The sequence below is a fragment of the Rana temporaria genome, chromosome 7 (assembly GCF_905171775.1).
Source record: "Rana temporaria chromosome 7, aRanTem1.1, whole genome shotgun sequence".
Lineage (NCBI taxonomy): Eukaryota > Metazoa > Chordata > Amphibia > Anura > Ranidae > Rana > Rana temporaria.
In genome coordinates, this window is record NC_053495.1 from 169,534,795 (window position 1) to 169,560,657 (window position 25,863).

The 25,863-nt window shown below is 45.2% G+C and overlaps 2 protein-coding genes across 2 annotated transcripts; both read left to right on the top strand.

Moving 5' to 3' along the window:
• The first annotated feature begins 6,471 nt into the window (after positions 1–6,471).
• LOC120946227 (nascent polypeptide-associated complex subunit alpha, muscle-specific form-like) lies at positions 6,472–15,377 on the top strand. Its single transcript, XM_040361051.1, has 7 exons — positions 6,472–6,610; positions 10,202–11,940; positions 12,596–12,766; positions 13,096–13,187; positions 14,098–14,160; positions 14,467–14,605; positions 15,309–15,377. The coding sequence occupies exons 1-7, from the start codon at positions 6,472–6,474 to the stop codon at positions 15,375–15,377; spliced, it is 2,412 nt and encodes an 803-aa protein (XP_040216985.1).
• Positions 15,378–15,622: 245 nt separating this feature from the next.
• On the top strand, positions 15,623–18,863 carry LOC120944867 (protein kinase C beta type-like). The gene is made up of 3 exons (XM_040358618.1): positions 15,623–15,813; positions 16,152–16,280; positions 18,142–18,863. Exons 1-3 carry the CDS (start codon positions 15,673–15,675, stop codon positions 18,259–18,261), a joined length of 390 nt encoding a protein of 129 aa, XP_040214552.1. The 5' UTR covers positions 15,623–15,672; the 3' UTR covers positions 18,262–18,863.
• Positions 18,864–25,863: the final 7,000 nt, after the last annotated feature.

Here is a 25,863-nt window from a genome sequence, read left to right on the forward strand (position 1 = left end):
TATGCTTCCTGAAGACGGTTTAACTGAAACGTATATTTCGTATATTAAATGGTTTTACACTATGGTGGTATCTCTTCTCCTTTCTTGGTACACCATTTGCTGCAATCGCTGACATTGGAATCCAATGAGACCCTGCTGATCCTCATTTAAAACAAGCCTGATTGACCATATTTTAAGTAATCTGGTCAACACCATGTGGTAAGGAGCCATCCATTATTATTCTGGTGACCTATAGGTGAAGGCGGATCACTTCTTTCTCGCACTTTGGCTATTTTGAAGATTCACAAGCACTTTAGCATTTGCACTTTTCCCTGCGATTTGGGATTGGATTATTTGCATTTTGCACCTGGACTTGATACAACACTGGATCCATTTTGCACTTAACTATTTATTTGCTGGACATTCTTTTAATTTTTTTTTTTTTATATATTTTATTTATTTTCCACAGCATTTGGCACTATTGTACTTATAGAGTTTAGACTATAATCTGTTTGGTTTTTCACATAGATTTGGGTACACAGTTACACTGTGTACTACTCAAACGCACATTGAGACACGCATCCACTATTTTGATATAGCGCCCCTCACCTCACTATACAATATATGCAAGTCAGTCACCTGATTTTATTTGGGAGCAGCTTCACTCAGTTAGTCACTTGATTTATCAAGTATATAATTTAGTGTAATTCATTTGGCGCGAGATTTCTTTTTCCTGCATAGTAGCAATATGCCAACAATTGGTGGGCCCGGTCCTCACCCAACCCCTGGAATTCGAGCGGCTACATAGAGCACTGGGCCCCCCATCATTAAACCCAAATAGACCAAGAGATGTGATTGGCTGCTTCTTTAATTTTTCACATAAAGAACTTGTGAGCCGCAAGGCTTGGGATGCAGGAGGAACGGTGTATGAAGGGTCCCGGATACAAATATTGCCGGATCTCTCCCGTGCTACCCTCCAAAGGAGAGCTATGCTACGCTTGGTATTAGATAAGGTTAAACAGGCAGGAGGGACATATCGATGGGGGTATCCCATAGCAGTTATAATTAAGAAGAATACACAGACATTTCACTTACAACAGCCTATGAAGCTACCCGAGATGTTCAAATTTATGGAGATGGAAGCGATAGAAGTCCCAAATTGGCTACAACATCTACCAAGCCGGACTAACAGTACAACAAACTCTACAGGGTCAAGGAGATTAGGAAGGGTAGATAGGGATCAGGGGAGGGCCGTGCTCTCTTAGGATATAGAGACCCTATACCTCATAATGCGATGGGGTTTATGACCTATAGAGGAACTATGGATTAACTTTTTCTTTTTTTTGGGGTCGTAGCCCTAAGGCCCTTTCTGTGGCATTAAGGTCATAGAGGGGGGGGGGGGTCGGACCCCCCTCCCTTCTCCTTTTTTTTTTTTCCCCACCCACCGTCCCATGTGACATTTTTCCCCCCTCCTCTTGCCCCCTTCTTTGTGCCCCTTTTTTTTTCGGGGTTTATTTCCTTGTGGTCCCCGCCTGGCCTCCATTGGATCGCTGGCGGGGATGATTTGGATTGGTTTATTATAACAGGTGGAGGGGCCCATTGTGCTCCGGTGTTTATCCCCGGACGCTCTGGGTTGCTCCCCCCCCCCCCTCGCCCCTTACCCCTTCAGGCGAGGGTAGCCTGTGGGGAGACCCATCTTTATTATATTTGGAATCACTGTTTTTTTGCAGACCAATGCTCTGCTTTATGTCTTCACTTTATTGGGGTTTTTTTTTGTTTGTTTTTTTTTCCTTGTTGTGTTTAAGGAATGCATGCTTTTGTGTCTCCCCCCGATTTTTCCTTTTTTTTGGGAGACCTTAATTATGGTTGTTTTACAATTGAGGTGTTGTTGTCCTTAGAGGATATACAACACTAGGAGTGGTACGAGGATAATATTATAAGTGTTTTGGTGTAAGATCATAAGTTCTGTTCTGTTCTGTTTGACATGGTTGTTAATTATTTTAATTATCCTCGCCCCCTTTACCAGAGGGGACGAGAATATAATACAATAGACCCTAGGGGTCAAAGTTAGGTAACATAAGTAATATTCACGATAATCACGATAATATAAGGAATGTATATAGCACTAAGGAGGAGGAGGGGGGGGCTGGGGGGGGAAGGCGGGGGGGAAACCCCCGGTCGTTCCGGCCAGCTCCCACACCTCCTGGAATATTTCAAGAGCACAGTATAATGCACTGTACAGGCATACCCCGCTTTAAGTACACTCACTTTACATACACTCACCAGTAAGGACATACCCGTGAGTGTATGTAAAGTGCCTTACAAGTACTGTACAGACATTTTGCAGCCGCAGTAGAAGGAGCTGAAGCTCAGAGAGCATAGCCCGCCCTGTTCCAGTGTGCCCCTGACACCCCCACTACAGCCCCTGAGACCTTAACTACAGCTCCTAACACCCCCACTACACCCCCTGATCCCTCACTACACCCTATAAGTGAAAAAGGGTATTGTTTCACTTTAAGTACATTTTCGTTTTACATACATGCTCTGGTCCCATTGTGTACTTAAAATTGGGGTATGCCTGTATATTGTTTTGCAGATGGGTGGGGGGGGGCGGGGGGGTGGGCTCCAGGGGTTCCTTCCTTTTTTCACGCCCCCCCCTCTCCCCCCCCCCAGGGATGTGGGGGGTGGTGGGGGGAGTGGGTGGAGGGAGGGGGAGGGATTGGGAAGTGAGGAAAATTAGTTTGATGGGGAGGGGGGGAGGAGGGGGGGGGGGAAGGACCGGGGGTGAGGCTGTGGGAAAGAGCGGAGGTTAAAGAGGGGTGGAAACGGGATGGGAAGGAAGTTGAGATGAGTCCATAGGGAATCAATAAAACGGAGGGGGGGGGGGATGGGCAGCTTGGAGTATTTAGCTTTTTCTTTTTTTGGGGATTTCACATATTTTTTCTTTTTTAATTACGGTCAAGTTGGAATAACTAGATAAAGTGCTCTGCCAAATTGGACCGGCCCCTGGAATAGGAACTACCCACTGACCAATTGGGGTTGGGGGTCATAAGTGGGTTCTCTCTTTTAGTGAGACATAGGGGGGGAGGGGGAGGGAGGGGGGGTGGTAGGGGTAACGGGGGTGGGGGGAAGTAGAGTGGGTTAGTGGGAGTGAGATCCACGCCCAGAATTTTTTTTCTCTCTCTTCTCCCTCCTCCCTCCTTCTCTTCCGCCCTCTCGGTATTGTTTTCCCCTTAGCTTTCAGATGGAGGGAATAAAAATTACATCCTTGAATGTTAGGGGACTTAACACCCCCGAGAAACGCAGGATGTTATTGAAGGATATGAGGTCTTCAGAAACAGACATCGTCTACATCCAGGAGACGCACTTTAGATCAGGAGGGCTTCCAATGCTACAAAATAAGTATTACCCATTTGTGTACCATGCGGATAATCAAGAAGCAAAATCCAAAGGGGTTTCCATTCTGATATCCAACAGGATCCCTTGGATATTAGAAAATAGGTATCAAGATCCAAAAGGGAGATATCTTTTTTTAAAGGGGACAATAAGAGGAATTAAGGTGACTCTTGCTACGGTGTATCTACCAAACGTGCAACAAGATGTATTTTTGAGGAAGGTCCTGAGGCAATTGATGGCAATTTCGGAAGGTAAATTAATAGTGGGGGGAGATTTCAATATCCCCCTAAATCCAAAGATTGATTGCTCTAGGGGGACTTCATCTGTCGCAGATGGAATCAGACGGGGTGTGTTGGGTAGACTGTATGAGGCCCAGCTAGTGGATGCATGGAGGACGCTGCATGGAGAGGAGAAAGATTACACCTTTTACTCCAATCCACATCAGGTGTATTCTAGGATTGATCTGTTTATGATACCCCACTATCTGATTCCATCTGTCACAGAGGTTTCCATAGGTAACATAACGTGGTCAGACCATGCGCGCCGGTGAGTTTACGTATTTCGCTGTCTGGAACAGAGTTGGCTCAGGAAAGAAGGTGGCGTCTTAATGAAAGCCTCCTGCAGAATGAAGAAGTGAGAGAAGATGTAGCCTGAGAAATTGCAGAATACTTCCAAATGAATGACACCCCCGGGAGTAATCCAGGGATGGTGTGGGAAGCCCATAAGGCGGTAATCAGGGGGAATTTGATTAGACACGGAGCGAAAATAAAAAAGAAACGTGATCAACAGGTTAAAAATTTACTAGCAGAAATCCAAACATTAGAACTTCAGCATAAAAAGACACTTACCCCCCAAGTAGGTAGAGAACTGAGCCATTTGAGGAGGCAGATTACAGAGCTCTTACGTTACAAGGCTAAAGCAATTATACAAAGGGGAAAGAAAACAAATTACGAATTTGGGGACAAGGGTAGTAGATTATTAGCGGGGAAGCTGAAAGAGAAGAGCCAATCAACGTTTATTCCACAAATTAAGGGGGAGGAGGGGCAATTAAAAAGGAAACCAAAGGAAATAGCGGAGGAATTTGGTAGATACTATTCCAACCTGTACAATCTGGTTCAGATACCGGTGTCCCAAACAGAGATAGATGAATATCTTTCAACAGTGGACATGGTTAGGTTACCACCTATTGCCCAGGCCAGTCTAGATACCCCCATCTCAGTTGAGGAATTAGAGGCAACATTAAAATCTATGAAAGACGGGAAAGCCCCGGGGCCAGATGGCTACACAATTGGATATTATAAAGAGTTTTTACCATCTCTGAGAAGTCAGATGACAAAAGAGAGAAATTTTTTAGGCCCTTTTTTTTTTATATATATTTTGTTTGGTTTGGGGGTCCCAATTAAGGGGAGGGTTAGGTAGGGTACACCAAGGACAAGGGAACAGAGAGGAGGAGGTGTATGAGGATAATACATCCGAACTAGGGAAGTAGATAAAGTGGTTAAAAATTGGAAGTTGGTTACTTTAAGAATAGAGCAAAGGACCGAAACGGTTATAATTTTGTTTGTAGATATATGGCTATTTGCTCTCTGAAGTGACAATATGTATAAGATATTGCACTGTATGTTTTTTTTTTTTTTTTCTGTCTGTATGTTAAATTCTTGTGACCTTGAATACAAAAAGAAAATAAAAAGTAAAAAGTAAAAAAAAAAACAAAAAAACAATCCACCTATCGGCACGCCGACAATCGACGGCTGGCAACCCCCGCTGTAAAGCTTTGTAAATTGACTCTTACATGTTTCAAAACTCTCACTGGTCAAACTGGATTGACTGCCATGACCTTGAAAGGGTTAAAAAAAAAAAAAAAAAAGCCTGTAGGTGATCACTTCTACAGGGCGGCATAGTGAAATCTGGTTGCTATGGGTTACTGCACTGTGCACCCCATCCTCACACTTCCCTGTCCTACTAATTCAGCTTTGTTCTTCCTGCACCGGATCACTGCGTTTTTTTGTGCCTCTTTGCAGGAAGAGGACACTGGGTTTTATATCTAAAACTCTATTCTATCCTATTGAAGTCTATGGGGCCAAAAAACACTAAACTGCATTGATCCAAAAGAAGCATCTGCAGCTAACCAAAAAAAACGCACTGCACCGTACTACATTGATGTGAACAGGCACCATAGAGAAACACAAGAGAAATCACACCAGTGTGAATGGGGGCTTATTACAAGGATACCACCTGAGTCATGAATTCCTCCTTTGCTGCTCTTTAGCCCTGACCCTGACCACTTCTTAATTCTGAACAAATATGTGTACCCCAAAATTGGGGTTGTGTTTCCTCGGTGGGACTTTTAGATTGGGAGACTGGTTGTAAATAAAGTGAAAAATTGATTGGTAAACAATAGTATTGTCACAAAGTATCAAATTTTATTCCGTGCTGTTAAGGTGTGTCTGTTTACAGTGGAAATCTGTCTCATCTTCAGTACTAAATCTGTCTCCCTTGGCTGTCTAGGAATACAGACACACCGGTCTATAAACCTTAACCTAATTGTGTCACTAATTTGCTTGACAAATGTTCCCCTTTAGGCTCCATTCACAAAGCTTTGGAATGAGCTAAAGAAAAAAAAAAGTCTAACTGACAGTTGAAGCCCCGCCCACTATTCAAATTTCAGTGGAGAAAAAAAAGTTCTAACTGCCAGTTGAAGCCCCGCCCACTATTCAAATTTCAGTGGAGAAAAAAAAGTTCTAACTGCCAGTTGAAGCCCCGCCCACTATTCAAATTTCAGTGAAGCCCTTTGTGATGTCATAGCCTTGGTCAATAAATAGCCAGCTGGCTGGGCAGATCCAGCACTTGTTTGTGTACTCTGATGTGAGAGGAAGCGTTCAGCTTTACTCAGCATTTAGATTGATAACAAGTTATCTTCGCTCAGCAAACAGATAGAAAAACCACTTATCTTCGCTCAGCAATCAGAACAACAACTTATCTTCACTCACCATTGTTCATTATTAAATAATGAAACGATTTCACTTGAAGAATAAGAGAAAGGATTTTTTGAAATCCAACACAAAAAAAACAGAGACAGCTGGACCCTCAGCAGAGATGAGCCAGCTCAACCGACAGACTGTTCCTACTACCCAGAAAAAGAAAGGGTGTAGGTCAGTTAGGAAAGTCATCTCAGCACTTTTCAGCAAATGGTGTCCATGCATTGCCAGGAAAGTGCATGGAGATAACACAAATGGTAAGTGTCATAATCATAAAATTAGGACCCAATAATTTATTAATATAAATAAATAAATATTTAAATATTTAATTATTTATTTATTTAATTATTATTCCAAAATCCCTGCATTCGATTATAAATTTACTATATAAATATATATATATATATATATATATATATATATATATATATATATATATATATATATATCTATAGTACATTTATAATCTAATGCAGGGATATTTGAATAATAAATAAATAAATAAATATTAAAATAAATAATATATATATATATATATATATATATATATATATATATATATATATATATATATATATATATATATATATATATAATTTATTTAAATATTTAATTATTTATTTATTGAATTATTATTTCAATATCCCTGCATTAGATTATACATGTACATATATATATATATATATATATATATATATATATATATATATATAGTAAATTTATATTCTAATGCAGGGATATTGGAATAATAAATAAATAGATCATTTTTTAAATAATTTTATATATATATATATATATATATATATATATATATATATATATATATATATAGATTATTTAATTTTTTTATAAAAAAAAATTAAATGAATATCCCTGCATTAGATTATAATTTTAATATATATACTCATTGCTACCTGTGTTCTGCAGTTTATACATTTACTATATATATATATATATACAGTATGCCTGTATTTATTTTTTTAGCCCCGTACTCACTGTGCAATCGTATATTGAAGATTCCGACTCCCCGCGGGGAATGGGCGTTCCTATCCAGAGCGAAGGTGATTGACGGCCGGCTCTGGCACGTCACGCTTCTCCGGAAATAGCCGAAATAGGACTTGGCTCTTCACGGCGCCTGCGCATAGTCTGTGCGCAGGCGCCGTATAGCGCCGTGAAGAGCCGAGACCTACTCCGGCTGTCTTCGGGGAGCGTGACGTGCCAGAGCCGGCCGTCAATCACCTTCCCTCTGGATAGGAACGCCCATTCCTAATTATGTAATTGAATTTAATAAAATTTAAATGCACTTATGTAAATAACTCTACTAGTCCATCTAATTAATTCTAATTCCACCCTCTCCACTGATTGTCTAGAAGCGGTAACAATCCTTATCCAGGTGTATAGGCGTTGTGAACCAGGCCTATAGAATGTTGCTGAAACAAGGCTTGTCAGGACACTTCTTTATTGGATTGAACTGGAAGGTCATTCTGACATTTCTGACATTTCAAGCCCGCCCATTGCCTTGTGTAAAATCTCCATACATATACCAGAAAAGCATTCATGAAATACATACATTTTTCTTGACACACTTGACTAGAAATGTTTATACTAAATAGATTATATCTATAGTTTCAGAAAGTTAGCCTTGCATCCTATTGAGTTTGAATGAACCACCTAATGTAACATGCGTCAATGCACCAAACACATGTGCAGAGTTGTGATGTGAATGTCCCCTCTGTGAGATTCTGACATTGTCAACAGTACAAAAGCAAGCATTTTAGAGTTGTCACCAGAACAGGAATAGAGGGGAAACCTTTCAATGGGGACACCGGTTCCAATAACAACTAAGGCCCCGTACACACGAGAGGATCCATCCGCTGGAATTGATCCACGGACCGGCTCCAGCGGATAGATCCCCTGGTGTGTACAATCCAGCGGATCTGTTTCCGCTGATTTTTATCCCCTGGGATGAATTTCCAGCGGATAAAAATTTTAAGACATGCTTTAAAATCTATCCGCTTGAATCCATCCCAACGGATTGATCCGCTGGTCTGTACAGACTCACCGGATCAATCCGTCCGAATGAATCCCCCGCATGCCTCGTAATGATTCGACGCATGCGTGGAATTCCTTATATGACAGCGTCGCGCACGTCGCCGCGTCATCATCGCGGCGACGGCGCGACACGTCATCGCGATGGTATTTCGGCGCGGATTTTGATCCGACGGTGAGTACACTTAATCGGATCAAAATCCTCGGAAATCCTCAAGAGGATTTATCCGCGGAAACGGTCCGGTGGACCGTATCCGCGGATGAATCCTCTCGTGTGTACTAGGCCTCAGAGGGCAGAGGAATTGTCTCTTGTTTCTTGCTGCCTCTCCAGGACAGGAAATGAAGGGAAATCTCCCCAGCAGGAAACAAAAAATAACTTTTTAAGGGCCCTTTCACACGGGCGGACGAACGGACCGTTTATTACAAGTCCGTTTACGGACTTGTAATGCATCTCTATGGGATTGCAGACGTTAGCGGATGATGCATCCGCTAACGTCCGTAACGATCCGCGTCCGCAAAGTTCCGCTTTTTCAGACGGAAGAAAACCCTATTTTTCTTCCGTCTGGCGGAACGGATCGGATGAATACGGACACACGGTCCGTATTCATCCGATTCCCCATAGGGGAGAGCAGAGCAAAGACAGGGCGGTTTCTGCACAGTGTGCGGGGACCGCCCTGTCCGCCGACAGCTCAGCGGGGATTTACGGAGGATCCCCGCTGAGCCGACGGACACACACGGGGCGGATCAATTTGGATCCGCTCCGTGTGAAAGAGCCCTAAGGGTTGTAAACCTCCTTGACTCTACCAAAAATTTAGAACAGTTTTGGCTACACATACACTCTAAGGGGCAGATCCACATACATTTGCTACGCCGCTGTAACTTACTTCGCAAATCTTTGAATCCTGAAAGAATTTGCACCGTAAGTTACGGCGGCGTAGTGTATCTCTCGCGGCGTAAGGGCGTGGAATTCAAATGCGGCGAGTAGGGGGCGTGTTTCATTTAAATGAAGCGTGTCCCCGCGCCAAACGAACTGCGCATGCCCCATCCGTCAAAACTCCCAGGGTGCATTGCTCCAAATGACGTCGCAAGGACATCATTGTTTTGGACGTGAACGTAATTGGCGTCCAGCCCCATTCACGGACGACTTACGCAAACGGCGTATAATTTTACGCGGGAACGACGGCCATACTTAACATTGAGTACGCCACCAGATAGCAGCTTTAACTATACGCCGGAAAAAGCCGAACGGAAACGACGTAAAAAGAATGCGATGGCCGCTCGTACGTTCGTGGATCCTCGGAAATAGCTAATTTGCATACTCAACGCGGATTACGACGTGAACGCCACCCAGCGGCCGCCGGAAAATTGCATCTTAGATCCGACGGCGTACTAAGGCGTACGCCTGTCGGATCTAACACAGATGTCGTCGTATCTTGTTTGGTGGATACCAAAACAAAGATACGACGCGCAAAATTTGAAATTACGCGGCGTATCAACAGATACGCCGGCGTAATGTCTTTGAGGATCTGCCCCTAAATCTTTGTCAGTTGATCTTTACATGTTATACAATTCTCGCTGTTCAAAAGAGGAAAAAAACACTTAACTTATCCAATAAACGGTGTCACTAAAACTTCAAACTTTCTATGTAAATCACACCTCAATACATACACGTGCATTGATAGGATTGTTTACACGGATGCCGTTCATTCACATAGGAAAAAGAAAATACATTTAAATATTCACTGATTGTTTTTATTATAAACAAGAAATTGTTAATTAATTTTTCTTTCTCTCCCCAGGGCCAAGAGATGCCTCACCTACCGGCATCACCAGCAGAACATCATCGGCTCCAAACATTAAGCCAAAGTCAAAATCTTCTTTAGCATCATTCGCTCAACCCAATTTTACTGAAGAGCAACCTCAACTGGCTTCAGAAGATAGCAGCAATGACAACGAGTTATTGGCTTCAGCCAACTTCAAGGACTCAGGCTTATCTACCTCATGTAGCCAGCCACCATCTCTAGCTTCATTGGCTTTGACCCAAACCAAGGACTCGGCACTATCTGCCTCATGTAGCCATCCACCATCCCTGGCGACATCGGCTTTGCCCCAAACCAAGGACTCTGAATTAGATGCATCATGTAACCAGCCACCATCTCCAGGTTCATTGGCTCTGACCCCTAAAGACTGGCAATTATCTGCCTCATGTAACCAACCACTAGCTCCGACTTCATTGGCTTTAACCCCTGAAGACTGGACATTATCTGCCTCATGTAACCAGCCACCATCTCTGGCTTCATTGGTTTCAACCCCTGAAAACAGTGCATTATCTGCCTCATGTAACCAGCCACCATCTCCAGCATCATTGGCTTTGACCCAAGCCAAGGACTCAGCATTATCTGACTCATGTATCCAGCCATTATCTCCGGCTTTATTGGCTTTGACCCAAGCCAAGGACTCAGCATTATCTGACTCATGTAGCCAGCCACCATCTCCAGCTTCATTGGCTTTGACCCAAGCCAAGGACTCAACATTATCTGACTCATGTATCCAGCCATTATCTCCGGCTTCATTGGCTTTGACCCCTGAAGACGGGCCCTTATCTGCCTCATGTAGCCAGCCACCATCTCCAGCATCATTGGCTTTGACTCAAGCCAAGGACTCAGCATTATCTGACTCATGTATCCAGCCATTATCTCCAGCTTCATTGGCTTTGACACCTGAAGACGGGGCCTTATCTGCCTCATGTAGCCAGCCACCATCTCCAGCTTCATTGGCTTTGACCCAAGCCAAGGACTCAGCATTATCTGACTCATGTATCAAGCCATTATCTCCGGCTTCATTGGCTTTGACCCCTGAGGATGGGGCCTCATCGGCTTTAATCCAAGCCAAGGACTCAGCAGTATCTGCCTCATGTAGCAAGCCACCATCTCCAGCATCATCGGCTTTGACCCAAGCCAAGGACTCAGGATTATCTGCCTCATGTAGCCAGCCACCATCTCCAGCATCATCGGCTTTGACCCAAACCAAGGACAAAGCATTATCTGCATCATGCAACCAGAAACCATCTCCGGCTTCATTGGCTTTGACCAAAACCAAGGACAAAGCATTACCTGTATCATGTAACCAGCCACCATCTCCGGCTTCATTGTCTTCGACCCCTGAAGACTGGTGGGAAGTATCTGTCTCATGTATCCAGCCACCATCTCCGGCTTTATTGGCTTTGACCCAAACCAAGGACAAAGCATTATCTGCATTATGCAACCAGCAACCATCTCCAGCTTCTGTGGCTTTGACCCCTGATGACTGTTGGACATTATCTGCCCCACGTATCCAGGCACCTGTGGCACCTGTGGCTTCGGCCAAAACCAAGGATTCGGCATTATTAGTCCCATCTAGCATCCCACCATCTAAAGCTTCACTGACGCCAGGAAACACCAGCAACAGAGATTTATGCCAGCTTAATACATCCAAATGTAGTTTCTACCTACAGGCCTTTACGGCTCACAAACTTCTTGGAGAAGGTTCTTTTGGAAAGGTAAGTGATTTTGCTGATTTACCCAGGAGATTGCCACAGTCTGCAATGTGTTTTCCTATACATGTTCTCCATGATAAAATATCCCTATTCTTGTAAAAGTCTCACTTACACTAGACACTAGAGGCAAAGTGTGCTAAGCCATAATGCTTGCAGCTTAACGCAAATAACTCTCTTCCCCCTGCCCCCCCCCCCCACAATTAGATATATTTTAAAGCAATTTTATTCTGGTGTGCACATAAGAAACCTTTGTGCCTGCGCAGATGTGCCACAGGACTCTACCTTGTTCTAAAGACAGGGCAGAGGCCTATGGCACATATGTGCCCATGCAAAATATTTAAAGATGGCTACATGGGTGAGGAGGGACAGGGCAGAAATAATGGGGACTGAAGTTCCTCTTCAATGGGGGTTTCTCAAGTCTTGTTAAAAAAGGCTCTGTATTAACATAATGCATGCATCCCCAAGTGTCTAGCCGGAACTAAGCCCTACAGATCTGGGAATACTGCAGAAAATATGATCATAGTTACTCACTCCCTAGACACTGTAAGAATGACACTCCTGATATGTGCAGTACTAGGCAAAGGAAAACCCCTCCAGACTGTAGTAATATTGTATTGTAACTTTGAAATGTGAACTAATGTACCTCTGTCTCCTCCAGGTTGTGCTAGCATCCTATAATGCCACCAACAAAAAGGTGGCCATCAAGACTGTGAAGAAGAGACGCATGCTCCAGAAGAATCCCAAAGGTGCCATGATCGAGCTTAAGGTGTTGAAACAAATTAGAGACAATCGTTTCGTGACTTGTCTATATGGCAGCTTTCAGACTGAGGTAAGTCTTATCATCTACCCCTTTTCTTACCAAACACAGGGTATGTTATACCCTTGTATCGTGTGTGCAAGCAGTGGTCTCTCTGCAGGGGTCCAGCATGCCTCTGCTTGAGCTGTCCAATCAGCAGGCAACACAAGCTTTTCTGATTGGAGAACTCTACCTGGGAGGTGTGTTGGATCTCTGAGCTAAGAGGTACATTTCCTCCAACTCTTATGAGAAAACCGCACACTGCACTTGTTTGTGTCTGTAAATGTCCCCATAAATCTTGAATGTCTCTGGTGTAACTGATATCCCTCTTTCTCTCATTTATCTCTCTCATTTTCACACAGGAATACCTTCTATACGTCATGGAATATCTCAGAGGAGGGAGCATCCGCGATCTTATAGTGGCTCAAGCCCCACTTTCTCCAGTTGTGATAAGGTAAGATCAATGATGGTTATAATGGAGCTGGGTTGGCTGAGCACTGAGGACTGGCAGTGACATAGCTAGGTCCATTGAGCTGAGCCCAGCCCCCACATTTACTTATATACGATGGGCCATATTCTGAGTAAAGTTACGATGGAGTAACTCAGGATACTCCATCGTAACTCCCTTTTTTGACCCGTGTATCTATGCTCCTGATTCTTAGAATCATTTTTGCATAGATACACTTAAGATCCGCCATCTGTAAGTCACTTACACTGGCGGATCTTAAATGCAATGACGCCGGCCGCCGCTAGATGGCATTTACATGAAGGAGTCATTTGCATATGCAAATGATCCTTCTACGCCGATTCACGAACGAGTTCGCGTCGCGTAACCGTCGCTAACGTCGTTTGCGTAAGCGGAAACTTACCCCTGCTATATGAGGGGTAAGTTTCCGCAAGTCTCGCGTAGGCCATGTTACAGATGGCGTCGGGTCCCCGTCGTGTTTTTACGTCGTTTACGTAAGTCGTTCTTGAATACGACTTTACGTCAATGACGCACACGTCGGCGTCATTGACGTTTTCCGCCGAGAACTGGAGCATGCGCACTGGGCTTTTTGCAGTCCGGCGCATGCCCAGTTCTTTTGTATCGGGGGCGCGCTTCATTTGAATAGAAGCCGCCCCCTTGGAGATCCGCCAGGCTACGCCGGGACACTTACACTCCGCTGTCCCAACTTATGGAGCAAGTGGTTGGGGAATACAACACCTGCTCCAGTAAGTTGGGACAGCGGAGTGTAAGTGCCCTAAGCGAAGCAGGCGGATATTTACTCAGAATATGGCCCGATATGCTTATATTTAGCTTTGATTGGTCTGTGAATTTGAACTCTTATAATAACTCTTATATTTTCTCCTTTCTTTTCTATCAGAATGCTGACATCGGAAATAATTTGCGGCCTCCAGTACCTTCATGGCAAAGGAATCATGCACAGGTAAGTATCAGAACATCTGGATTATCTAAAAAATATATATTCTTAGTTATGGGTACAAAATCCTTCTGCTGCAGTCATCACAGTGCTTCTCCCATATTTGGATGAATAAAACTCCAGCAGGTGGGGTGAGACTTCCCAATAATGATTGCAGCAGATGAGAGGAGCTGGGAACTCAGCTATACGGGCCCCTTGGGGAATGAAGAAGCTGAGATCCACCCAAAACTATAAATCTTCTTTGAATATATAATATATATTTGCATCATTTCTCCTAACAACCAAGCTTACTGTCTTTTTTCCTCCTCATAGGGACATCAAGCCGGAAAATGTGCTTTTGGACGAATATGGCCATCCTAAAATTGCAGATTTCGGCGTTGCAGTGACAGACGTGTTTCCTCCAAAGAAGATCACAGGAACTGCAGGAACCGTAAAATATATGGCTCCAGAGGTAAGTAACCATCTTCTGATTTCATTGTAGTGTTCATCTAGATACAAAGCCCATCATTACAGGATGTAGAGGAGTTTATGGGACATTCTGCCTTTAGTTCATAGATAATGCCTCCACTTGAGTCCTGGGTGCTATCAGCGGGTCCAGCAGTGACCGAGAAAATTTTGATCCATCTATGGGCAGGCTGGTTGCACTGAAGTCAATCTATCCATTGACTTCAGTATAACTAGCCTTTCGTTTTTTTTTTTTTTTCATTTGATCTGAGCTATAGCCACCAGAAGTGATCAATGTATTCAGATGGCTGGGAAACTTTCCACTGTCAGAATACAAAAGCTCTGTGGGAGGGGTTCCTCCATCAATACTGACTGTGATCGAGCAATCACGGGTTGAAGGAAAGAAAATTGTATAATTGTATGGTCTGTTTAAATCACCAACAAGAGGTGGGAAGTTCTCAGTCCTACAGAAGTGTTGCCTTTATCTGCGGCCATTAAGGCCTTAATGCATGGAGACCTGCATCCGGCATCACAATCCAGACATTGGCTCCATTGTTATCTGCTCTGCCAGATGATGGCCTGAGTTTTTTAAAGGGAGATAAAGAGAAATCTTCCAATTGGTTCACCTATTCCGGTGACACCAGTTTTAAAGGAGATATCCTCTTGCTTTTAAAGATCTCCTCTTACTTCCCGTTGTGTCTCTGGAGCAGGAAATGAAGGGAAATGACACAAAGACAGAAAAAAGTCCCTTGTCTCGTTCCCTGCTCCTTTCAAACTAAAAAATACCCAGCTTTGACTTTACACTATACCTACAACTCCTTCCTAATTTCATGTTTTTTGAGCGAAACCATTTTTAAGAATGATACCACTTTTTCAGAATCTAAAAAAAGAAATACAAATCCCAGTAAACTCAGGACACTTGGGAGGCTCCATACATTGTATATGTCAGTATTGTGTCATCTCTGTCCTCTGCTTCTCTGAACAATGTAACCTAACCTTTCCTCTCTTATGTTTCTACAGATGTTATTCGAAAAGCCATATGGGATACAGGCTGATTATTTTTCACTCGGAGTCATGATTTATGAAATGGCAACTGGTCGCCATCCATACTGTACTTCAAAAATGACCAAACCTCAGGTGAAAAAGGCGATAATGGAACCTGTGTCTGAATATCCACGGGACATGGATCCTGACCTCCGGGGTCTCATCATGAGGGTAAGTGCGCACCAAACTTCATATTGGGGAAAGAAAGCATTATGGGAAATGTTGGCAGGGCTGGCCAGCATTTACATATGTGACACTCCAGGTCTTATGGATAACAGTGGGGGGTTGGGGGGTTTAAGGCAATTGCATTTCTAGTAAGGTATAATGGAGTGGTCCAATAAAGATTGTACGCCCGTTTTCTCACTTGTGCTGCAACTGGGAGCAGCTTGGTGAAAGTAGGTTACCGGCAAGAACAGGGAGGATGAAAATATGCAACTGCTAAAAATGTGGGATTGTATTGTCCAATCACTGTGCCTGCGGTGCTCATGATTTATGTTTCTTTGTTACAGCATCTGGAAATGAACCAAGCATGGAGAAGGGAGCTCGTCCATGATGTCAGAGATCATGCATTTTTTAGAGGCGTCAACTGGAAGGACTTAGAACTTGGAAAGGTCAAACCACTGGATTACACAAGACCAGTAAGTACCGTATTTATCAGAGTATAACATGCATAGGGGTATAACGCGCACACTCATTTTAAGAAGGATGTTTCAGGAAAAAAAACTTTCCACAGCCCCCTTTACATTGCACAGATCCCCCTGCACATTACACAGACCCCTTTACATTTTAAAGACCCCCCTGCACATTACACAGACCCCTTTACATTGAACAGACCCCTCTGCACATTACACAGACCCCTTTACATTTTACTTTTCAATAATGTTTATTACATTTTCAGTATAATCATACAAAGGTAACGTCTTTCCATATGAAATACGTTTTTCAATCAGGGTCACATGACAATAAACCATTAAATTTTGAGGAAGCCTCCTCCTATAGCATATGAACCTCAATAGCAAGCAATAGACAAAATAGACGTTTCTTAATAAAACTTCAAGTATGTAGAGGAAAAGAAAGTAAAGCAAAAAAAAAGAGAATCAAACCCATAGGGGAATGATGAAAAAGGAGACAGTGGAAAGGGGAAAAGGGGGGGGGGCGGAGTCGAGGCTTCGTGCCCCTTAAAGCAGGACCCCTTTACATTTTAAAGACCGCCCTGCACATTACACAGACCCCCCTGCACTCTACACAGACCCCCTGCACATTACACAGACCCCTTTAAATTACACAGACCCCCTTTACATCATACAGATCCCTTTACATTACACAGACCCCATTACATTATACAGATCCCTTTACATTACACAGACCCCTGCACATTACACAGCCTCCTCCCCCCTGCACAGTACATAGCCCCTTTCCTTATACAGCCCCCCTGCACACCCAGGAGACCCCCTGTTAAAAAAGTTATTAGCGTATAACACGCATACACTGTTTGCCCTCTATTTTCAGGGGGAAAAAGTATGTGTTGTATGCCAATAAATATGGTATATGAATACCAGAGCTCCGGCACCTTTAGGGTGGTAGAGGATTTAAGGAGGCAGAAGCAAAGCAATTAATTTTTATAGTATTTCCACTATCTACATTCATTTTCTATAGTATTTCCACTATCTACTGTACATTCATTTTCTATAGTATTTACACTATCTACATTCATTTTCTTTAAAGCGTATGTAAAACCTTACATCAAACCCCTTTTATTTGTTCGCTTTTGGTCTGTTAAACATCCCATTGAAACCATTTTGTTATATCTGTGAAAATAAATACCCATTGACCCTGCTAGAAACCCAGTAACAGTGTAGTAGAGAACATTGTCCCCAGTTCTCATTCCATATGTACTACAGAGCCCCCTCCCTGTTCTATTATGATGGTGAGGAGATGGGGAGACATTCTATAGTCCTAACAACCTTCTAGTTCCAGGTGACAATGCTGCTGCTCCATAGATACAGTACAGTGAGTGAGCGTTGTCACCCTAGGACCAGAATTGTGCCACTTGCCTGAAGAAAATAAATACATACACCGCTGAGGCCCCGTACACACGTCCGAGGAACTCGACGTGCCAAACACATCGAGTTCCTCGTCGAGTTCAGTGTCGAAGCCGCCGAGGATCTTGGCTGGCCGACTTTCCTCCTTGAACAACGAGGAAATAGAGAACATGTTCTCTATTCGGCCCGACGAGTTCCTCATCGGCTTCCTCGCTGAAAAGTGTACAGACGACCGAGTTTCTCGGCAGAATCCAGCTCCGATCGAGTTTCTGGCTGAATTCTGCCGAGAAACTCGGTCGTGTGTACAGGGCCTAAGGCTTGTAAGCTGGAAATATAATAGAATTTTGTTCTCGGGTTTAGATACACTTTCATTATTGGGTATGTAGAATTCTCCAAGATGTGTGAGCATTCTCTGTATTGATCGGTGAGTTTGATGTATGTCTTTTTTTCCTTACAGCGTCTGGAGACTCAAGATGAGAATTTCAAATGGGAAGATGTTATACCTTCTGAACCAAGTTCACGAATTCCATCAAAGAAGCAGCAGAAGATCTTTTCCGGATTTTACTTTGAAAGCTAGAGACTGGGAGAGCCAAGTGTGATCATGGAGAAAGCAACCTCGGCCTCTTCATTACATTACAATTCATTTTCACAAAACCTGGATGAGGATCATCACCCAACAAACGTCTGGTCTGATCCACAGCCTGAAAAAAACAGGCTCCTCCTCCAGACTCCTATTCATATATTACACAAAGTGACACTTCATTCATGTCACCGCAAAGCAGTGCAGTGCATTACAACGCTGTACAATGACACGTGTTACCTTTCTGTGTGTTGCATTTTTCAGTGTTTTTAAGGCATTTTTAATGTGCGTTTTATGGCATTTTTTTGTATTTATGTAGTATTTAATATTTACCTATTGTGTGTGTTTATGTGTGCATTTATTCATTAATTAATTCATTATTAGTAATAGTAGTATTATCAGAAAAATGCTCAAAAACAAGCAAAAATGCTCAAGAACAGGTGTAACATGTAACATGTTCAGAAAGGTAAACTCATCCTTATATAAATTGTGTTTTCACAATACACTAGAAACCATCTCACTATATATAACTGGCTGTTCATTTTTATCAGGGTTAGCACCTTAGGCCCCATGCACACGAGACGCTGCTAAACTCGAGTTCAGAGGCATTTGAGCATTTTTTTCAACTGCCCCTGAACACATTTAATGTTATCTTATGTGTCCATCCACACAATCACGTTTTTTGGCGTTTTAAAGCAGTTGGGTTTATGTCCGTTTTTTCAGACCCAATATTTGGGTTCAGAAGCGTTCAGTTTTCGCGTTTCAGACGCAAATCGCGGCAAAACGCCGCTAATCGCGGCAAAACGCAGTTTATAGGCGTTTTTAAAGGTGACCTATTTTTTTTACATTAGAAATCTCAAAAATGATGGCAAATGATGAAAAACCATTAAAAAAAACATAAAAAATGTAATTGCTTGCATTGCATTGTGGACAATCCACAACTTGTGGCAGGTGACATGGCCAGGTGACGTGGCAAGTGGACAATCCACAACTTGTGGTAGGTGACGTGGCCAGGTGATGTGGCAGGTGACGTGGCCAGTGGACAATCCACAACTTGTGGCAGGTAACATGGCCAGGTGACGTGGCAAGTGTAAAATCCACAACTTGTGGTAGGTTATGTGGCAGGTGATGTGGCCAGTGGACAATCCACAACTTGTGGCAGGTAACATGGCTAGGTGACGTGGCAGGTGACGTGGCCAGGTCATGTAGCAAGTGGACAATCCACAACTTGTGGCAGGTGACATGGTCAGGTGACGTGGCAGGTGACGTGGCCAGTTGACGTGGCAGGTGACGTGGCCAGTGGACAATCCACAACTTGTGGCAGGTGACGTGGCCAGGTCATGTGGCAGGTGACGTGGCCAGGTCATGTGGCAGGTGACGTGGCCAGGTGACATGGCAAGTGGACAATCCACAACTTGTGGCAGGTGACGTGGCCAGTGGACAATCCACAACTTGTGGCAGGTGGCGTGGCCAGGTGACATGGCAGATGACGTGGCAAGAGGACAATAGACAACTTGAGGCAGGTGACGTGGCAAGTGACATGGCCAGGTCACGTGGCCAGTGGACAATCCACAACTTGTGGCAGGTAACGTGGCCAGTTGACGTGGCAGGTGACGTGGCCAGTGGACAATCCACAACTTGTGGCAGGTGACGTGGCCAGGTGACATGGCAAGTGGAAAATCCACAACTTGTGGCAGGTGACGTGGCCAGGTGACATGACAAGTGGACAATCCACAACTTGTGGCAGGTGTCGTGGTCAGGTGACGTGGCAAGTGGACAATCCACAACTTGTGGCAGGTGACGTGGCCAGTTGACGTGGCAGGTGATGTGGCCAGTGGACAATCCACAACTTGTGGCAGGTAATGTGGCCAGTTGACGTGGCAGGTGACGTGGCCAGTGGACAATCCACAACTTGTGGCAGGTGACGTGGCCAGGTGACATGGCAAGTGTACAATCCACAACTTGTGGCAGGTGTCGTGGTCAGGTGACGTGGCAAGTGGACAATCCACAACTTGTGGCAGGTGACGTGGCCAGTTGACGTGGCAGGTGACGTGGCCATTGGACAATCCACAACTTGTGGCAGGTGACGTGGCAGGTGATATGGCCAGGTGACGTGGCAAGTGGACAATCCACAACTTGTGGCAGGTGACGTGGCCAGTTGACGTGGCAGGTGACGTGGCCAGTGGATAATCCACAACTTGTGGCAGGTGACGTGGCCAGGTCATGTGGCAGGTGACGTGGCCAGGTCACATGGCAGGTGACGTGGCCAGGTGACATGGCAAGTGGACAATCCACAACTTGTGGCAGGTGACGTGGCCAGTGGACAATCCACAACTTGTGGCAGGTGGCGTGGCCAGGTGACATGGCAGATGACGTGGCAAGAGGACAATAGACAACTTGAGGCAGGTGACGTGGCAAGTGACCTGGCCAGGTCACGTGGCCAGTGGACAATCCACAACTTGTGGCAGGTAACGTGGCCAGTTGACGTGGCAGGTGACGTGGCCAGTGGACAATCCACAACTTGTGGCAGGTGACGTGGCCAGGTGACATGGCAAGTGGACAATCCACAACTTGTGGCAGGTGACATGACAAGTGGACAATCCACAACTTGTGGCAGGTGTCGTGGTCAGGTGACGTGGCAAGTGGACAATCCACAACTTGTGGCATGTGACGTGGCCAGTTGACGTGGCAGGTGATGTGGCCAGTGGACAATCCACAACTTGTGGCAGGTAATGTGGCCAGTTGACGTGGCAGGTGACGTGGCCAGTGGACAATCCACAACTTGTGGCAGGTGACGTGGCCAGGTGACATGGCAAGTGGACAATCCACAACTTGTGGCAGGTGTCGTGGTCAGTTGACGTGGCAGGTGACGTGGCAAGTGGACAATCCACAACTTGTGTCAGGTGACGTGGCCAGTTGACGTGGCAGGTGACGTGGCCAGTGGACAATCCACAACTTGTGGCAGGTGGCGTGGCCAGGTGACATGGCAGATGACGTGGCAAGAGGACAATAGACAACTTGAGGCAGGTGACGTGGCAAGTGACATGGCCAGGTCACGTGGCCAGTGGACAATCCACAACTTGTACCAGGTGACGTGGCCAGTTGACGTGGCAGGTGACGTGGCCAGTGGACAATCCACAACTTGTGGCAGGTGACGTGGCCAGGTGACATGACAAGTGGACAATCCACAACTTGTGGCAGGTGTCGTGGTCAGGTGACGTGGCAAGTGGACAATCCACAACTTGTGGCAGGTGACGTGGCCAGTTGACGTGGCAGGTGATGTGGCCAGTGGACAATCCACAACTTGTGGCAGGTAATGTGGCCAGTTGACGTGGCAGGTGACGTGGCCAGTGGACAATCCACAACTTGTGGCAGGTGACGTGACAAGTGGACAATCCACAACTTGTGGCAGGTGTCGTGGTCAGGTGACGTGGCAAGTGGACAATCCACAACTTGTGGCAGGTGACGTGGCCAGTTGACGTGGCAGGTGACGTGGCCAGTGGACAATCCACAACTTGTGGCAGGTGACGTGGCAGGTGACGTGGCAAGTGGACAATCCACAACTTGTGGCAGGTGACGTGGCCAGGTGATATGGCAGGTGACGTGGCCAGGTGACATGGCCAGTGGACAATCCACAACTTGTGACAGGTGGCGTGGCCAGGTGACATGGCAGATGACGTGGCAATTGGACAATTCACAACTTGAGGCAGGTGACGTGGCAAGTGACACGCTAAATACACGTACACTGCGCCTCTCTCAGCTGCTCTGGTCTCACAAAATGGCTGAAATGGTTAAATAATACTGTGTTTTGAGCTTAGGGAGGGTCTTATGATGTTTCTTAACCAAATGCTTATAAACGCAAACGCGGTAAAACACAGCGAAATTCGCGGCAAAAACGGGCGTTTTAAACTTCTCGTGTGCATGGGGCCTTAAAATTATAAATCCAGGGAGAATCCGATCGCCTGAGGGGGTCAGGAAGGAATTTTCTCCTTGTAGCTAAGGTTTTTCGCCCTTGTCAACATTGAATAATTGGCTATTTCTCACTTAATTCATAATAATAATAACATATGTTAGATAGAAGCACACACACACACACACACACAACCAAATTAGGAGAGAGTAGATCGCACACACAGATTATAGGATGAGGCCTACTACAAACATACACCCAACATTAGAAAAACGATGACTAGCATCGAGGGTAGCTTAGTGTAGGTCCTGCCCTAGAAGAGTCTACCTTGCCGTGGTGGGCAGGCTTGGAATCTCTTGGTCAAAGTGTGCCAGCGAATGGAAGAGAGGATCACTAGATCTTCACTTTTGGCCAACCGATTTAACTAAAGGACTCTTGGTTTAATCAGAGTGCATGGAAATAGTTGTCCATAGAGCCATAATCATAACTTTAATAAACGCACAATAAAAAATTGTATATTTTCCTTTCAATTGCTTCCTCTTTCATTTAACCCTTTCATGACCAGTACTCAGTCATTTGCATATTCTACGCGTAAATCAATGGGAGCGCCCCTTGCGGACAGCGTAAATATGCGCCCAGGATACGACAGCGTAGGACACTTACAACGGTCGGAGGAAGCCAAATTTCAGGCGTATCTTGCATTAAGAGTCCGGCGCATAGATACGACGGCGCATCTGTGCACTTACGCGGCGTATCTGTAGATACGTCAGCGGAAGTGTTTCAAGAATCCCGACCATCATGTTTTCAAGGAATTTTATATCCCTACACATCCCTCTCACAAAGTATTTAGGGATTTTTTTTCCATTTATCCAAGGCTAGAGAATCTGCTCTATTCGGAAGATACCATTTTTTCTGCCCTCCACATTCTATATCCAGTGGTCTCCAAACTGTGGCCTTTGCTTGCTTTTATCTGACCCTTGGGGCTCCTTTTCATCCACTGATATCAACAGTGGAGCATAATTCTCCCCACTGATACCAATGAAGGGGCACAATACTTCTCGAACACACCAATGATGGGGTCTAATTTCTCCCCATGGCACCAACGATGGGGCCCAATTCCTCCCAATGTAGCCAACAATGAGGCCCAGTGACACCAATGATGGGACACAATTCTTTTCACTGACAGCAAAGAGGGGGCATTGTTTTTTGCCACCGTCATCAGGACCTTTGTTATGCCCAATGGCCACAGTCCAGCCCCCCTAATGTCTAAAGGATCGTAAACTGGCCTTTTTTTCAAAAGTTTGGAAACTACTTGTAAAGCGTTACATTTTCTCATTAAAATAACAAACATGTTAGGGCTCCTCTGTGCAAAATCATTGCAATCTTGATCCTCCTCTTTTTGGGGTCCCCCACCGGTGCTCCTGCCCCCCCCCGTCGAGTGCCCCCATAAGAAGCGGCTCCCTATGGGGGCACTCGTGCATGCTTGATCCTGATCCTCGCTGTCTGTATCTATTGTGTAAAAAAACATATATAAAAAGAAAATCATCTGCAAAGTTCATGAATAATAAATACATGTGCTAAACGGCATCAATGAATATAAACAAAACAATATGTCCAAAAAGTGTACAAGGATAGTAAAAAAATGTGGCTATTGCAATAAAGTGACTTGTGCAATAAATAGCCAAAAGTTCGTATAGGAAATTCTCATCAAGGATATTTCTTTTTTTTTTAATGCCGCGTACACACGACCGTTTTTTTTTTTTAAAGTGTATTTTGTGCGTGTACTCGAGAAAGAAGTCGGACTGCAGGAGTTGGGAGTAGGCAGGCCTCCCCCAGAGGCAATCTGCCACCTTTCTCCATGCCCCGGGTGGCAATGGCGGGTGCGTGAGGGGGTCCTCCCACACAGCCCGCCCTACCTGCTCCGCTTTGAAGCCCAATGGGGCAGAGGGACTCCCTATAAGGGAGTGAGAGGATCTAGCCCGCTCAACCAGCCCCGTTAGTCCTTTGCCTCTCTTTTTTAGAGACCGCGTGGTCAAAGTGCGTGCATGTTAACCCAATTTTGAGTGCGTGTAAGTGTGGTGGTTTTTGTGGGAGGGGGGTGGGCGTACTAAGCGCAGGCTTACCTCGCATAGCACACCCACCGGGAGCCGGACTGAGACCACCAAACTCAATTCGCATGTAGCCGAGACCGGGATCCGAACCCCTAGCTGCAGAGGTGAATGGCTTGTCAGCGCAGTGCCAATCGCGTTGAGCCACCGCAGCTCCCCACATCAAGGATATTTCAATCTGAAGCGGATCTCCCAATGACTCTTGGCTGATACTTCCGTGAACCTCTACCACCCAAGTAAGCACACAACTTGCTTACCAAATATCAACTCCTCAGGAAAGCAGGCCAAAACACATTTAATTATATTCCTCCGGCAACCACCACTACACCCCTACACCCAGGCAGAGAATGCGAGTGAGTGAGTGGGTGGGCGGCACCTCGGGTGAGAAAGCTGGCGGGCGGCTCCGTGGTTGAGAGCACGGGCGGCTCCGTTGGTGAGATACAGCGTGCGGCTCCGCGGGCGGGCTCGGCGCCTAGGTTGGTGAGCAGACAGGAGAGAGAGCGGGTGAGCAGCTCTGCAGCTCGGTGTGTGGCCAATCAGGGAGCTGGCGGGTGGGGGAGCAGAGAGATGACATCATCTCTCACCGCCCGGCGCCTGCCCTGTAACCCTGCACTTTCACACTCACTGTGCAGGCAGCCGCGACAGCAGAGAGAGTTCAAAAGATCCACACATCACCCTGCTGCCTGACCTCTATTCATCCATTTTGAGACAATGAATAGTCATTTGCGTTGTTTTGTTTTTGTTTATTGGGGGATATAACTTGGATGGGGTAAGGAGGATATCGGATGCCCATAGAACATGTGAGTATTTGCCATTTTAAAGTGGATCCAGCTTTACATGTACAAATGGTTTACTGATTATCTTCATGAATAATATATGTTGCACATGGAATAAAATGGCGGACCCCAATTCTGACAGACTTTTCACCTCAGAACTTTACCTCAGGACACTTCTCCTTCTGCACATCTCTTTCCTGTCACATATTAGTACTCCTGTCCCGCCATCTTCAGCCCACTAGGCCTCACTCTGTATAAGTCCTAGTAGCTTCTGTAATTGGTTGTAATAAGCGGTATTTGACTGCATAGGTACTAGGCCCGAGGCCTGCAGAACCCCTCCCAGGGGGCCCTAGTAGTTTACAGTTTGTACTTGGAGATGGACTACTGACTACTCCCCCACAGTCTCTTTCTCTCCTCTGATCCAGGACTCCTCATCACTGACCTTGTAATGACGAAGCTCCCTCACAGACTCCCTGTGGTACATTCACCGACCGTTTTCCGCCGAGTCCATGATGGAGGATTTTATCTGGACGTACGTTCCAACAGTCTCCAGCCACTCTCCCAGGCTCCTCCGCCGGGCCTCACACCCCCCCCCCCCAGATGGGGATAGAGCCCCTGCCAATGTCTATTACTCCATCCTACAATTATCCGACAATGGCCGGGTTCCTTCTCTGTACATTCTCCCCATAGACAGGAGAGGCGCCGAACAGAACTAGAGCACAGGTGGCCACACCCACTGCTACACTGAACACTCCCAGTCCCAGATCAAAACAAACAGGCCTAGCTTAGAGCACAGGCCTGCCTA